The 14535-nt window shown below is 53.5% G+C and overlaps 2 protein-coding genes across 8 annotated transcripts; one reads left to right on the top strand and one right to left on the bottom strand.

The window, feature by feature from the left end:
* Positions 1 to 274: 274 nt before the first annotated feature.
* TP53I13 (tumor protein p53 inducible protein 13) lies at positions 275 to 6878 on the bottom strand. 7 transcript variants are annotated; one of them, XM_037162804.2, is made up of 7 exons: positions 6802 to 6878; positions 3717 to 3785; positions 3454 to 3495; positions 1703 to 1831; positions 1450 to 1557; positions 710 to 1268; positions 275 to 629 (listed from the first exon to the last, which is right to left on the bottom strand). In XM_037162804.2, exons 2-7 carry the CDS (start codon positions 3780 to 3782, stop codon positions 517 to 519), a joined length of 1017 nt encoding a protein of 338 aa, XP_037018699.2. In that variant the 5' UTR covers positions 3783 to 3785; positions 6802 to 6878; the 3' UTR covers positions 275 to 516. The 7 variants fall into 7 exon arrangements, with proteins under 7 accessions (XP_037018699.2, XP_037018700.2, XP_037018696.2 ...); XM_037162805.2 differs by lacking the exon at positions 6802 to 6878 and adding an exon at positions 5603 to 5675; XM_037162801.2 differs by lacking the exon at positions 6802 to 6878 and adding an exon at positions 3978 to 4196.
* Positions 5977 to 14273, top strand: ABHD15 (abhydrolase domain containing 15). Its single transcript, XM_037162800.2, has 2 exons — positions 5977 to 6944; positions 9183 to 14273. Exons 1-2 carry the CDS (start codon positions 6064 to 6066, stop codon positions 9706 to 9708), a joined length of 1407 nt encoding a protein of 468 aa, XP_037018695.2. The 5' UTR covers positions 5977 to 6063; the 3' UTR covers positions 9709 to 14273.
* Positions 14274 to 14535: the final 262 nt, after the last annotated feature.

Below are 14535 nucleotides of genomic sequence, written 5' to 3'. Positions count from 1 at the left end.
AGCCAATGAGTACAACTGTTCCAATCTACATACTGCGGATAGGAAGCCCTCCTGTTGTCTCTTAGAGGAGCCTGGAGCAGTACCACTGCCCACTCCTCTCCCCACAGTGGTGGGAGGGGTTCCCCCACACTCCTAAAACCCTACCTTTCCTGCCAGGTTGGCAGAGCCCAACTTGATTTTGTAAACTCCCTGCCTCACACACAACCTAAGTGACCTAGGGCAGTGTCCTGGGTGGGTGTGTCTATATGGCAGGTGTACAGACTTAACGCCAGGCTCTACTAAAATAATTTAATTAAAAATACAGTTTTGGCAAGGGAAGCTAAATAGCTCCTTTTTCTCCCCTTGGTTATACCTGCCCTCAAACACATTATGGGCCAACCCCTTTACAAATGCTTAGGCAGGACTGCCCCATTAGGCCACCAGGGGGCAGTCCTGTGCACAGTCCAAGTGGCAAAGGTCTTGGCCTCGCCAGGATAGGAGGAGCAGAACCTGCCACAGTGGCAGGGCTGGGGCAGGTCAGTCGGAGCTGTCCCCATCCGTGCCACTGTCTGGAGTGGGTGGTAGGAGGGGTCTCCGGCGCGAGCGCTTGACCCGACGTGGGAGCATCAGCAGCCTCCTCTTCAGCACGGCTATGGACAGGGTGGGAAGCAGTCAAGGGCAGGAAAGCCATGGTGGGTGGGGCAGCTGGGTAAGGAAGGGAACTTCTCACCAGCCACTGTGTCCTGGCTATCCATTATGGGTCCCCAGTAGATGCTCTCTCCACGTCGGAAGTTTCTGTGCAGCCGAGTGCAGAGTGTGGCCAGGGTGAGCAGCACCAACAGGAAGGTCAGGGCCATGGCTGCCCAGGCAGCCTCCTCCGTGCGTGGGGTGGGACCCTGGGCTGCCCGTGGAGGCGCTGCTGCCCGAGGGGCCGGGGAAGCCTGGCTTGGACAGGCACAGCCACCTGGGCTGCTTTGCCCTTTGGGCACCTGAGCCTCTAACCTGGAACTGGCACTGCCTCCAGGCCCCCCAGGCAGCAGGGGGGCCGTGGGCCCAAATGGGGCATTACCTCCCTCACCTGAGGTTCCCAACATGGGCTGCCTGGTCTCCAAGCTACTACATGGGGAAGGAGAGGGGAGCCTCAGGGCTGAGGGAGTGGGCTGGTGACCAAGGGCAGCCCGCAGCCCACGCCTCCTGGCACCACTAGGAGAGTGTTGCTTGGGCCCTCTAGATGCCACCTCTGTGCCTGGGGGCCGCCAGCTCTGCAGGGTAAAGGCCAAAGCCCGGGCCTAAGGGGAGAAGAGACAACGCTTATCCTTTCTCTGCCCAGATAACTCAATGACCATACCACCAACTAAGCCTGGGCCCGGCACCCCTTACCTACACACACCCTCACGGGCACAGCCTCGCTCTGCTCAATGTTGGCACCAAGAGAGAGGACCCTGAAAGGCTGCCAGAGAGGAACCATACCTTCTTCCTCTGCTTCCTTCGCCGCCTTCTCTTCAGCCAGTAGGCAACCCAGGCTGGCTCCACCCATGCCATCTCCAGTACCACCCCCCATGCTTCCAATACCAGGGGCTATGAAAGAAATGAGGTAATTGTTAGAGCTAAGATGAGGGTGAAAAAAGAGCTAGAGGAAGCCCCTGAATTTTCCTTTCCCTGTACATGGGGCTGCAGCCTTTGCCAGTCAGTGCCAGACAACTGAATATCACCAACCACTTACCCGATCCCGAGTGAGGCTAGAGTCAGGAGCGAGTGAGGGCTGGGCCATATAAACGTGGGCCAGGAGGGAAAGCTGGAGCTTCAGCCAGGGGTGGGCACAGGGGTGGTAGAGGAAGCCGACATCCTCACCCTGGAGAAAAGGCATGGAGACATCAAGCCAGGCCCAGGCCTCCCCTGAGAATACCAGGTTCTCCCACGTTGGGGGCCAGGTTAAAGGGACTCCCAGGATGGCCACGTGACCCACCATCAGGGCTCAGGAAAGGACAAAGGACCCTAGGTCCTGGCATGTACTCCCTCTTGCGTCTGAGCATTCTTTCCACCCCTTCTCTATCAAGTGCCACCCCTCAGAAATCACAGCTTTCATGACAGCATGCCAGGATGTCCCTGTCAGACTCCAACCTCACTCGTTAGCTGTGCACCTGCAATGATGGCTCTGCAGGGCCCCAGACTAGACTGCAAGTATCCCCTGTACAGAGACCAGGACTTCTTGTCACCGATCCTATCTAATTGTCAGTCTCCAAAAGCATCCAAATACAGGGCACACAGGCAGCAGGTGCACAATCCCAGGAGGGAAGCACTTCAATTATTAATTCTTTGATTAAGCTGACCTGATGCTCAGCACTGTGCCAAATGCTGTAGGAGATGCCAAAAGAGAACTCCTGGATTCTGCTTGCAGGAATGTAAAGAAAACTCAGGGAAACAGAACTAATGCAAATGAAAGAACAAACTAATAAAACTCAAATTGATTAGTTAAGTTATGAAATAAGTTATAAGTATTACACAAATTTGGAGAAGGTGATGAGTAAGGGCTGATGTGATCAGGCAAGGTCTCATGGGAGAGCTGACTCCTGCACTGGGCTTTGAAGATAGATGGATAGATATGGATGGCAGCTGGTCAGGGAGCTGCCTCCTTCAGCTTCAGGTCAAGATAGGACAGGTGTGGAGAATAGGCCGGAGCAAACATACAGCAGTGGGAGTAAGACTGGCATTCACATGTGTGGTGGGGGAGCAGACCAACAGGGCTGGAGAGAAACCACAGATTTCAAAAGGTCAGACAAGGCTTATTTAACTAGGCAGCGCCTGAAAAAACCAGGCAAGGGAGTATGGCCATGATAAGGTGGGAAATAAGGAGCCATCGAATGCTTCTGAACAGTAAAACGACTTAATGAAAGGGCTGTTTGAGGTGGAATGAGGTCTCTTGGCCTGGAATGATTCAAGAGACCTGAAACAGTCACCAAGATTTTTTTAAAAAGTGAGATTTTTCTAAAGGAAAACCAAAGGAACATGGCAGCTATCCGGACACCGGCAAAAACAGAGAGGCAGCCATGCAAGGTGAACTCACAGTTTGGAGCCTAGTAACCCGAGGCACACTCCTTACACCATTCAGCTTTGTACTTTCCGAAGTGCTCTCACACACTCTTCACTTACTCCTCATGGGTAAGGGTACCACGGAAAACTGGGGCCCAGAGAAGTCGGGGAAACTCCGACAATCACACAGCAGAGCTGGGATATGAGTTGTTTTTCCCATACTATCCCCAGAGTTCCTTGCAGCCTTCTCCCCACACAGCCAGCTAGATATTCAACGGCCTTCCCGACACAGCACTGCAAAGGACAGAGGCCTTTGGCTCACTGTGGGGACTAAGAACATTACCTCTTCCTGAGAATGGAGCAGTAAAGAATGGAGCAGATGAGCAGAAAAGACAGAGAAAAACTGCAAATGCAGACACCAAGAATGGCTCCGGTAGTACTTACCTGCTGTGGGCTCATCCGTGTGTAGGTCACTCTTGGTGACACCTATACATGGGGAAAGAAGAAAGCTTAAAGCAACTGGGAGACTCCGTGAGTCGTGGGGAAGGAAGAGCAGGCCCCACGCCCCCAGGTTGGGATGAAGACGGAAGACGTTGGCGACTGAGGGACAGAGAACCGGCAGAAGTCCTCAGAGGGTGACTGTGGAGGGTGCAGAGAGGCCAGGACGGAACGGGCTACCCCTTCTCACACGCCCTCCAGGCTCCTACCTGTTGGGGAAGAGGCCACAGGCCCTCCGGACAACGGGCTCCCGCCTCCTCCCCCGACTCAGCCATCACCTGTGGGTCCAAGGCGCAGAAGGGCTAGGGCGCCGGTCTCGACGAGGGCCCTGCCTTCCAGTCCGGGCAGGCCCGGCCCGCCAGGGGAGGGATCCAAGCCCCCTCTCAGCGGGCCCCTCCTTCCCGGACGAACTTTCGGCAAAGCGCTCTAAGATTCCCGGCCGAAGCCTTCTCGGGAGCGGGCCGCCTTACCTGAGTGGGACTCAGGAGCCCCGCCAGGGCTGCCAGCAGAAACAGCTGGAGCGAAGCCTGAGGAGGCGCCATCCCGGGCCCAGCCCGCCGCCCCGGCCAGAGCGGGAGGGACTGAGCGCGCGCCGCGCCCGCCCTCCCCGCGCCCCCACGCGCCCACGTAGACCCCGGGCTCCAGCCGTTCGACCGCCCGCACTAGCCCGCGCGCCGGGACACCCCAGGCCCGCAAAACCCCCGCCCCTCCCGCCCGCCCCGCCCCCACAGCTTCGCGCGGCCCTCGCCCCGCCCCCGCCCCGCCCCAATGCCCGCCCACTGCCGCGGACACTGAGCGCACGCGTCCCGAATCCCAAACCGGAAAAGTTTTGTGTGGGAGCCAGGCTCAGGCGCGGAGCGCCTCCTCTGCTCGGTTTTCGTCGTCGCAGCGGGTCTCCGCGGCCTGCAGAGCGCAGCTGCAGTGCCTGGGTGGGGTCATGGAGCGGGGCGAGGGGCGCGAATGGAATCCCTGTGGACCAGAGGGCCCAGGAGGGAAAACCGGTATTCTCCGACAAACTTGCTTCAGACCCATCCATGGGCAGAAGGGCAGAATCACCAAGTCCGAGCCGCGGAAGAAAATTTCCCGCTCAAGAGCCTCACCTTCAGCCCATCCCACTCCTACCCTGGCAAATAGGGCCCGAACCCAGAAGAGCCTCGGCGGGAGAGGGTCTCAGACCTCCACCCTCCTCACACCCAGAAGCTCTGGGAGGCCGGAGTCGGACCCCGAGCCGCCCTCGCGGTCGTTCCTTGGCCAGCGCGTGCCCAAGGAGGCACTGGCCGCCACAGCGAGGTGGCGAAACCGCAGGCCTCTCCCCCCGCAGCGAGCGGTGGCCGTGCCTCCCCAGCAGCGGGGCGCCGCCTTGCCGCCCTCTCTCTCCCTGGTCCCCTTCTTGGCGCCGCTCAGGATTTTTGAGGAAACACGGAAACGTGGGTGGAGGGTGAGAGTTGAGATATTTAGTCCAAACCTCCAAACAGAGCAAGAACGTGTTACTTCAGTCATCTCTCACATACTTGTGACTCACGGAGAGGTCCCTAACCTTTTCCCCGTCACCCTAGTAATTGCCAGCCATTGAGTTGGTGGACTCCAACCTACTCCCTGCCACAACCCCATCCCTGTCTGGCGAGCATCTCCCTCGCCCAGCACCTGGGTGCGTCTTTTCCCCCAAGCGTTTCTTCATCTGGGGAAGTCCTTCCTGGAGAGCGGTTTTAAAGATTTCCTCTCTCTGAAGCCAGGCTCTGGAGGTGTGTGTGTGGCGGGGTGGGGGGCGGGGAGACAGCGCACCGATGCCGGGAAGGGAAGGTGCAGCGCCCGGCGCTCTCCCCTCCCGCCGCAAACCCGCCCGCTCTGGTCCTCGCAGGCCCCGAGCTCGACCCCCGCCCGGCGCGGGTATTGCGCAGTTGCTGGTGCCCACAGGGCCGAGAGAAACGCCAGGGTCGCAGAGCGCGGCCAAGCCCGGGGACAGAGGCGCGGCCGGTGGCTTCCCGTGCAGTTCGGAGAACCCCAGAGCCCGCGCTGGGAGCTGTGGTTTATTCACTTCTCCCTTTTGCTATTTTTCAATAGCGGCTCCTGAGGGCGCAGCGACGCAGGGTCTCACCCGCCGCTACCCACTATGCGGGGCGGAGAAGGGACCGGACTCCTGCTCATCCCCGTCCCCCAAGCCTCGGCCTCGGTCTCGGAGTCTCCTCACTTCTCTGCTGCCAACACCCCCCTCCTCGTTTCGCTGCCCTCCCCACTCCTTCCGGCTCGCCGGCGCGTCCTCGCTCCCTCCCTGTGGCCCCGGTTTCCTTCACCCTCTGCTCCTGCTTGTCGCAATCGCTGTACAAAGGGCCGGGGGCGGGAGTGGGGGGCGGACGAGGGGAGCCGGGCCCGAACTGGCTGCCTCTGTGGTGCTGCGGCCAATCCGGAGAGCGCCCCCCCGCGCGGGAGGGCCCTGGGCAGCCGCCCGCCGCCGGGCGGAGCCGCGGGCAGAGCGGCGAACTAGCTGAGGCGACTGCCCCATCGCTTGCCGCCTTCTGTCCGCTGCCCGCCACCCGCCGGGGGCTCTCCGGCCTCGCCATGCCGCTGTGGGGCGCCGCCCTCGCCCTGCTCCTGGCCGCGTTCGCCCTGCTGGGCCTGCTCTCCCTGCGTCTGCGACGCCTCGGGAGGCGCGCCGTCGGAGCCAGGACCCCGCCGGGGGCTCGGGACCGGGACGAAGACCAGGAGGCGGACAGCGGAGGCCCGGCGGACCAGTTCAGCCACGAGCGTGAGCCGCTGCCCGGCGGCTGCAGGCTCATCTGTAAGCCGTCGGCGCTGGCGCAGTGCCTGCTGCGCGCCCTGCGACGCTCCGCAGCCCTAGAGCCGGGCCCGCGCTCCTGGCTCTCTGGGCCCCACCTGCAGACCCTCTGCCATTTCGTGTTGCCGGTGGGGCCGGGGCCCGAGCTGGCCCGGGAGTACCTGCAGTTAGCGGACGATGGGCTGGTGGCCCTGGACTGGGTCGTGGGACCTTGCGCGCGGGGCCGCCGAGTCACCAACGCCGGGAGCCTCCCGGCGGTGCTGCTGGTGATCCCCAATGCGTGGGGGCGCCTCACCCGCAACGTGCTCGGCCTCTGTCTGCTCGCCCTGGAGCGCGGCTACTACCCGGTCATCTTCCACCGCCGCGGCCACCACGGCTGCCCTCTGGTCAGCCCCCGGCTGCAGCCTTTCGGGGACCCGTCAGATCTCAAGGAAGCGGTAACTTATATCCGCTTCCGACACCCCGCGGCCCCGCTGTTCGCGGTGAGCGAGGGCTCGGGCTCGGGGCTGCTGCTGTCCTACCTGGGCGAGTGCGGCTCCTCTAGCTACGTGACGGGAGCCGCCTGCATCTCGCCGGTGCTGCGCTGCCGCGAGTGGTTCGAGGCGGGCCTGCCCTGGCCCTACGAGCGGGGCTTTCTGCTCCACCAGAAGATCGCACTCAGCAGGTGGGTAACGGAGGCCGGTAAGGGGAGAAACTGGGGTCTTGGGCCAGCAGAGACACAGCTCTGCCTGGTATTGACCGGAACAGGTCTAGAGCAATTTGGGCAAAGTTCTCCTCACGCACTAGCTGAAACCGTTCAAACCCTCTAGTCTAGACAGAACCAGGGAAGCCGGTTTAAAATCCATGGACGACTCAGTCAGCATCTTTATGCTAAGCAGGGCCTCCTGCCCTGGGGCCCCTGGCCTCACCTCAGCCCCACCGTGTCCTAGCAACCCGAGCACCTGTCCCACCCACAGCAGAGGCAGTGCCTGACATTTACCACTTAGTCTGTAGCTGGTCAAATCAGCAAAGAGGGCCCCGGAAGCAATTGCAACTGATGATGTGTCCAGAATATTACCTAATAGCCTTTGAGCCTGGAGGTGACAGAAATAAAAAATTTGGTGGTATTTGATTATTAAAATTTTTTAGACCTGACAAATCTTTTGCTTATTCCTTATTTCATTTTTCATTTAATGAAAAAAATAAAGAATATTTCAGCCCTGGCTGGTATAGCTCAGTGGATTGAGCGCGCGGGCCTGCGAACCAGACAATGGCCGTTCGATTCCCAGTCAGGGCACATACCGGGGTTGCAGGCCAGTTCCCAGCAGGGGACGCACGAAAGGCAACCCTACATTGATGCTTCTCTCCCTCTCTCCTTCCCTTCTCCTGTAAAGATAAATAAATAAAATCTTTAAAAAAAATTTCAACAGATTTTAATAAAATCTCCCCCAAAAGAACAATCTACTCTGCCACCACAGAGGCAGGTGAGACTTTCCACTGAGAACGCCTGAGCGACATTCCCACAGCACAGGACCAGGCCTCGGCTTGCAGTGGCTCTTTTCTAGGAGATGGTGGAAAGAGCTCAAGGACATTATGGCAACAGTGTGGTGTGGCAGGAAGCCCTGGGACGTGGAGTCAGGCAGCTCGGGTTCAAATTCTGAATTTCCAGCAAGTTAGCAAACTCCCTGAAGCCTGGATTCCTGTATCCCAGTATCCCTGGAGCCTCACTTTTCTCTTCAGTTAATAGAGTTAACTACCTCCCAAGGTAGGTAGTTATAAGCATGAAATGAGATAATGGAAGTGAAGGCCTGCTGTACATGCTCAATAAATGGTGGCAATTGTGATTTCCCTTTCTTTTCTTGCCCCATTTTGCCTCCTGTTCTGAAATCAAACTCTGAGCTCAACAACAGCACTCTATCGTGGAAAACCAGAGCCACCCGAGCACTCCGGGGCACGGTGCTCTCCTGTGGCTTCATTGCCAGCTTCCATCCCCAGTGACCACCACTAGCACTGACCCTGGGTACCACCTGGAGGTTAAGGTGAGGGAAGTGGAAAGGAAACCTGAGCCTTTAAGCAACTGCCCTGCCCATAGCACTTTGGGATTAAAAACTTGGGGCAAGCATCTTTGAATGTTTGCAGGTGACACACCCAAATCCAGTGGGCCAATGCTGGACTGCTCCGTCCAGAGGTCTGAGCTGCCCCTCTGGGCCTCCTCATCGGGTCCCAGGCCCTCTCCAGGGAAATGGCAACAGCAAAGATGTCCCTCTTCCCTAAAAGAGTTGCTTTCAGGCTCTTCTTTGGTAACTCACCTAATAAATGAATTACAGTCACCTCCTCTGCAATTTAGGCCCCTAGGAATACCTTCTCCACACATTCATTTGTCATTATCTGGATAGCGTATTGGCTCCTAAAATACAAACTAACTAATACATCCTAAAGTAAAAGATTAGTCATGGAGGGGGTGTCACCTGCTGGTTTGGATAGTCTGAGCCAGTGAATTCTTCTAGGAGGGACTCAGGAGGTGCAGTTCATTGCAAGTTCCCCACAGAGGGTCAGGAGTTGAGGTCAGGAGGAGAGCTGCCACTGTAGCTCAGCAGCTGCAAAGTCAACTGCTGCCCCAGGGCTGGGCAGGTAGTACTGAGAATAAAGGCCTGGTAGGAACTGTGACACAGGAAAGAGGGCGGAAATACTGTGATTGTTGCCCTCAGGAATGCTAGCCCATGTTGCCATTTGTCTAGAAGAGACCGATAGCTGCATTTTAAATGATGACCATGAAATGAAATTTTTAAAAACACATGGCCAAAGAAAGCCTCTGTGGCCAGAATCTGGCCTGTGGGCTGCCACTCTGTAACTACTGCTGTCAGTTTGTGTTCTAATTCTTCCCTCACTTTCCTACCCTCCTTATTCAACTTCTTGCCACCAGATATGCCACAGCCCTGGAGGACACGGTGGACATCCACAAACTGTTCAGGAGCTGCTCCCTGCGAGAGTTTGAGGAGACCCTCTTCTGCCACACCAAGAACTTCCCCATCAGTTGGGACACCTACTGGGACCACAATGACCCCCTCCGGGATGTGGATGAGGCGGCCGTACCTGTGCTGTGCATCTGTAGTACTGATGACCCTGTGTGTGGACCCCCAGATCTCTTTCTGCCCACTGAACTCTTTCACAACAACCCCTACTTCTTCCTCCTGCTCAGTCGCCATGGAGGCCACTGTGGCTTCCTGCGCCATGAGCCCTTGCCAGCATGGAGCCACGAGGTTATCTTGGAGTACTTCCGGGCCTTGACCGACTTTTTCCGAACGGAAGAGAGGATGAAAGGGCTGAGCCGGCACCGAGCTTCATTGCTAGGGGGCCGGCGTCGCTGGGGAACCCTGCAGAAGCGGGAGGTCTCTCCTTCTGCCAGTCTGGAGGAGATCTTTAGCTGGAAGCGATCATACACAAGGTGAAAGCTGGCCAGAGAAGCCTCCCCACAGGCCCCCATTCGGAAAAGAAGAACAGGGCTGAGCTTGGCAGAGTCCTGAAAATGTGGTGGGGACTGAACGGAGCAAGCAGCTCCAGCTCTTTGCCACTGATTCAGCCCCTTCTGTTCCAGTTTGCAGGAAGAGACAGAACTTCCAGCTAGCTGCCACTTACTTCACCCCGAGCAGAAGCCCTGCCCAGGCTTTCCTCAATACATTCTCGCTCATCCTGGTCAGCAGCTGAACATCACTGTCTCCTATGACCAACCTCATAAGCCAAAGATCAGTGCCATTTGAGCCCATGGACTCGGGATAAAATGCTCTCTTCTTAGCAATGACCACAGAGAAGATGAGTTTCTGTGTGTCATTGGCAGCTTTGTGACGCTGCCTCTCAAGTTGGAGACACTCGGTGTAGCAAGGACAGGATGTCTGTGTCTGGGTCCCACTTCCCTCATTTCATTCTGCGGTCGTGCCACTCTGCTGACTGCATGCGATGGCAGCAGTGACAGCAGTTAGAGTGGGCTGGAGAGCCGTGTGGCTGCTGGAGAGCGGTGTGGCTGCGTCTGTCTTGCGTGGGTATGGGGAAGGCCGCAGAGGCAGTATGTGTGGTGCAGAGACGGAGTCCGTGAGCCCCAGGGTAGAGATTGCGAACCCCTGTCTAGAATACTAAGGTCCAGCCTTTCAGACATTTCTGCAGGTCTCTGTTGGGAATGGGGCTGATCTGTGGCTTCAGCCTAGGACCTCAAGCCTCGCTGGACAGATCCCAAGGATGATTTTAGGAACAGGAAGTCCTTGAACAGTTTGCTAGACTGTGGCTCAAGGAGCCAGACTTTCAGGCACTGTGGCTGCTCCGTCTGGTACCATTTCTGGGGGTTATTACTCCAGAGAGCTCTGGCCAGAGCTGCTTTTCCCCTGCAATGTGGACTTTCTCTAAATGGTGAAGAGTATGAACCCCATGTCTTAGGTTTTTTCCAGTTAGCTTCCCTACGTTCTGACACTACTACCAGCCTCTGTCTCTCTAGAACCTGAAGAGACATCTGGGACCAGGCGGAACAAAAAGTTCCAAGAGGTTGGCTAGAACTGACTCAGTAATGGATGAATATTTCACATTACTGTGCTTCTTCTGGTCAATTATTCAAAAGGCCATTCGTGTAGATGCAGATAAAACTTATTCCTTGATCCGGTCACTCAGGGGTGTTCGGTTTTCTGAGGAATAATGCTGAAGACCAGCATAAGACAAAACATTGTCCACACTGATGTACATGTCCTGGTTTGGATCAGTCCATCAAACAATACAACAGGATGTCTGCTTCCACGTGCCTCTGAGAGCTTTGCCCTGAAGTTTTAATTTTTCTTTGAGAAAGAGGGCACCTATATATTTTTTAATTTTTAAATTATTTTAAAATTTAATCTTTATTGTATTTTTCCCCAAGGGCACCTGTTTTGACTGGAAGCCCCATCCTAGCCTCACAAACAGCAAAGCAATTTTACAGAGAGACGTTTACTGAAGCTGTGTCCTAAAGCTTCGTACGAGGACTTTTTGGGGCCACAATTTCAGATTTGGATAATCTTAAGCCTTGTTCTTCTAGAGCAAATAAGAAATTCGGAAGTATCCAAGAATCTAAACTGAAAATGCAGACAACATTCAATTGTCCAAGGTACATTCATTCTCCTGTCATGAAAAAATGACATCCCTCCTTCCCCTCTTCTTGCTCTTCCTCCTCCACACTCCTCATCTAAAGGTCTTTCACCATTTCTGAGCAGGAGAAGTAATAAGGAACTGAAACCTAAAGAAGCCATCCTACCGCTGGTTAACCACCCCTGTGTGAGACTTGGTGAGGGACAGTCACTGATATCAGCCCACCTGTCTGCAGCATCAGGTCCAGGTTAATTAGGGGCCTGCAGTCCCATATGCAGATCATTCTGAACTGACTACAAAATGAGAAGCAGCCACTGGTTTCTCAACTCCCCCATTTCTGACTTAAATGTCCCCCAAAGGCTAACTCTATATTGTTTCTCTAGGCCAGATACCCCGGGACTTTGGTTCTTGAAGACAATAGCTTTTTGTGAAATTGTGGTTGATGTCCCTTTCCTTTTACAGGAAAGAAAGCCTGCAGGGTGGGATATGTGTGTCTATATCTCTTTCTATTTGTCTGTCATCTAGATGTACTGACAGAGTTATCGTCCGAAAGCCCTTCCATAGGCATGACAGCCCTAGTCCAGACTCCATGAATTACCTTGGACCCACAATCCTAATGACCTAAATCAGCGATTTTTAAACTTTTCCATCTCATGGTACACATAATCTAATTACTAAAATTCCATGGCACACCAAAAATAATAACAGTGATTACCTTTTTTTTTTTTTTGCTTCAAAGTGACTTTAAAAAAAAATCAGATGCCTATATTTATGTATAAGAATTTTTGGCCCAGACTGGTGTGGCTCAGTCAGGGATTGAGTGCCGGCCTGTGAACCAACACACTGCCGATTCAATTCCTGGTCAAGGCATATGCCTGCATTGCAGGCTAGGTCCCCTGTCGGGGGCATGCTAGAGGCAACCACACATTGATGTGTCTTTCCCTCTCTTTCTCCCACTCTTCCCCTCTCTCTAAAAATAAATAAAATATTTTAAAAAATAATTTCTGGTACCAAGAATTAACCAGACACAACCTTATAATGTGATGTGACCAATAAGATTCAACTCTATTGTATGACCTGTATACTTATGTTCAAGATAGGGCATTCACACCGGACACCTACTGTATTAGTTGTCATTTTTTTGACAATCTAAGGGAAGAGAAGTCAGTGCCCTTAACTACATAGACAAGGATTGCATGTTTCAAAAATTCTTGCAGCACACTCATTGAAAATCACTACTTCTCTCCCATCTTACCCTCATTGCTTGGCAACATCCGCTTCTCAGCTTATTTTTGTCTAGAAAGTATAGTTCCTGTACCAAGGGGCCTGGGTGACCCTATCCTCCTGTCTAACGAGGGAATCACCCAAATGGCTCTGCTTTGGTTAATAGCTGATTATATGAAATCAGCTTGAGCAGCACCAGACACACTATTCTGAGAATGTGTGGCCCTTGAACAAAATGACAAGTTATGAGTTTGAGGAAGCAAGAAACAAAACAAAACCCTAAGAAGCACAACCGACTTGGAGTTTCCCAGGTAGCAAGGCTTCACCAATCCTGTCAGGCCCCATTCAGTTGCTTGAAACCCTCTTGGTCTTTTCATTATTTATGAACACCTTTTTAAACACACACACACACACACACACACACACACACACACACACACACACACACAAAAACTGCCACTGACTTAAGGGAGGCATTATCTCAGAAGCAGAGACTGAGTTCTCTGTCTCCACTCATTGCATCAAAATGCAGGAAGCAGACAACTGCCTCTGAAACTGGGTTCTGCTAAGTTCTGACCTCTGATACCCAAGACTACGCTAAGCTATAGCTTAATTCCTTTAAAGATTTAGTGTTTGTGAATGTATACGTAGGTTTCTGGGGTGGCTTGGCTGAAGTCAACAGTATGAGAAACAAAGCCTCAGATCCTCTGAGAACACACCATCTCTGTTTTAAAAGAAGGTATCTTTTCTGAAACGAGTACTATTAGAAAAGAGGTCTTGACACAGGAAGTATTATCTTGTCTTTATATGTAACCTCAAAACCACCCCCGCGTCAGAAGCTCCTCTGACTCCCCTTCCATCCAGACCACAAGATCCTTTGTGTCAGTCACCCTTAGTAATGCCAACATCTTTTCCTTTACAAATGAACTTTAGCATGAATTCTTGTTTAAACAAGCAGATACACGGGCCACTTTGGTATAACTTGGTAACAATGCCCATAGGAGTATTTATAATTCTACAGCCAAGCCCAAAGATGGCATCAGAAATTATTTTCACTAGTTACCGCAACTGGCAGAGATGCGACTGAGGAGTTATACCTAGGGATCATCCAAGTGCCTGGATATGGCACGAACACCTCAGGAAGCAGTAAGTTCCACATTATTTGTGGGACAGGCAAGCTACACTGCAACTTGACCCACATGATGGAGAGCACATGTGCCAAGAAATAAGCTCTCTTCTCATCTGCAAGTTGGTGAGTTAAGATAATGCTAATGAGCTCAGGGAGTTGTAAAGACTTCTGGCTGATTTATGGGCTTGAGGATCAGATCACAGACCTGACCCGCATTCTGGGAGTTGGGAGGTGAGATAAAGATTTTAATGACAGACAAACCCTGCCTAAGTGAACAGGTGTCTGTAAGATTCAAAGTGCCCAGGAAGAGCTGTAAATTGAAGGAAAAGTAGAAATTAATTAAAACAATAAAAGATACTAACACATCAAAATTAATGTCTCTAGCCCACCTGGACCTTCTGTTTAATAAAGCACTACCGTGCCACAGTGTTATCTATCACTAGTGTGGCTGAACAAAAATCTTTCCATCTTGTTTGCCTCTGAATAGTAAATAAATTGCAGTCTCCCTGCAACAATGGAATGTCATTTTTCAAATCTCCAGAAATAAACGTGCTGTTTGAAGTCCTCTGTGTACTGAGCCATGCTTACCTACCTGTGGTTAACAGAGCATCCCTGTACATTCTCTGTGCGCTGGTGGTTGCTTCACTGCTGTAGATGTAGCTTTGTGTCCCTAACACTAACCAGTGGTAGCTGTTTAATAAAAAACCAGGCCTCCTTCTCTGGGCTAATAATTTCCCAGCAGGCTCAAAATTCCCTGATCCTCAAAAGTACCTACATAGAGACATTTCCCTAATTAGTGGACCATCAGTAATTTGTGCATTGG

Source organism: Artibeus jamaicensis, unplaced genomic scaffold, assembly GCF_021234435.1.
Source record: "Artibeus jamaicensis isolate MK-2021 breed Jamaican fruit bat unplaced genomic scaffold, CSHL_Jam_final contig_2790, whole genome shotgun sequence".
NCBI classification, from domain to species: domain Eukaryota; kingdom Metazoa; phylum Chordata; class Mammalia; order Chiroptera; family Phyllostomidae; genus Artibeus; species Artibeus jamaicensis.
Note: the sequence above shows the minus strand (reverse complement) of the source record. Positions and strands in the feature narration are given on the sequence as shown.

Bases quoted from the DNA above. Each gene is read 5' to 3' on its own strand.
- TP53I13 (XM_037162801.2), bottom strand. From the start codon at position 4,049: ATGGCGCCTCCTCAGGCTTCGCTCCAGCTGTTTCTGCTGGCAGCCCTG. The intron at 3,786-3,977 runs GTAAGGCGGCCC...TTGGACCCACAG, and splicing joins GGCTCCTGAGTCCCACTCAG to GTGATGGCTGAGTCGGGGGA. The intron at 1,269-1,449 runs GTATGGTTCCTC...TTCTCCCCTTAG, and splicing joins GAAGGAAGCAGAGGAAGAAG to GCCCGGGCTTTGGCCTTTAC.
- ABHD15 (XM_037162800.2), top strand. From the start codon at position 6,064: ATGCCGCTGTGGGGCGCCGCCCTCGCCCTGCTCCTGGCCGCGTTCGCC. The intron at 6,945-9,182 runs GTGGGTAACGGA...TCTTGCCACCAG, and splicing joins CAGAAGATCGCACTCAGCAG to ATATGCCACAGCCCTGGAGG.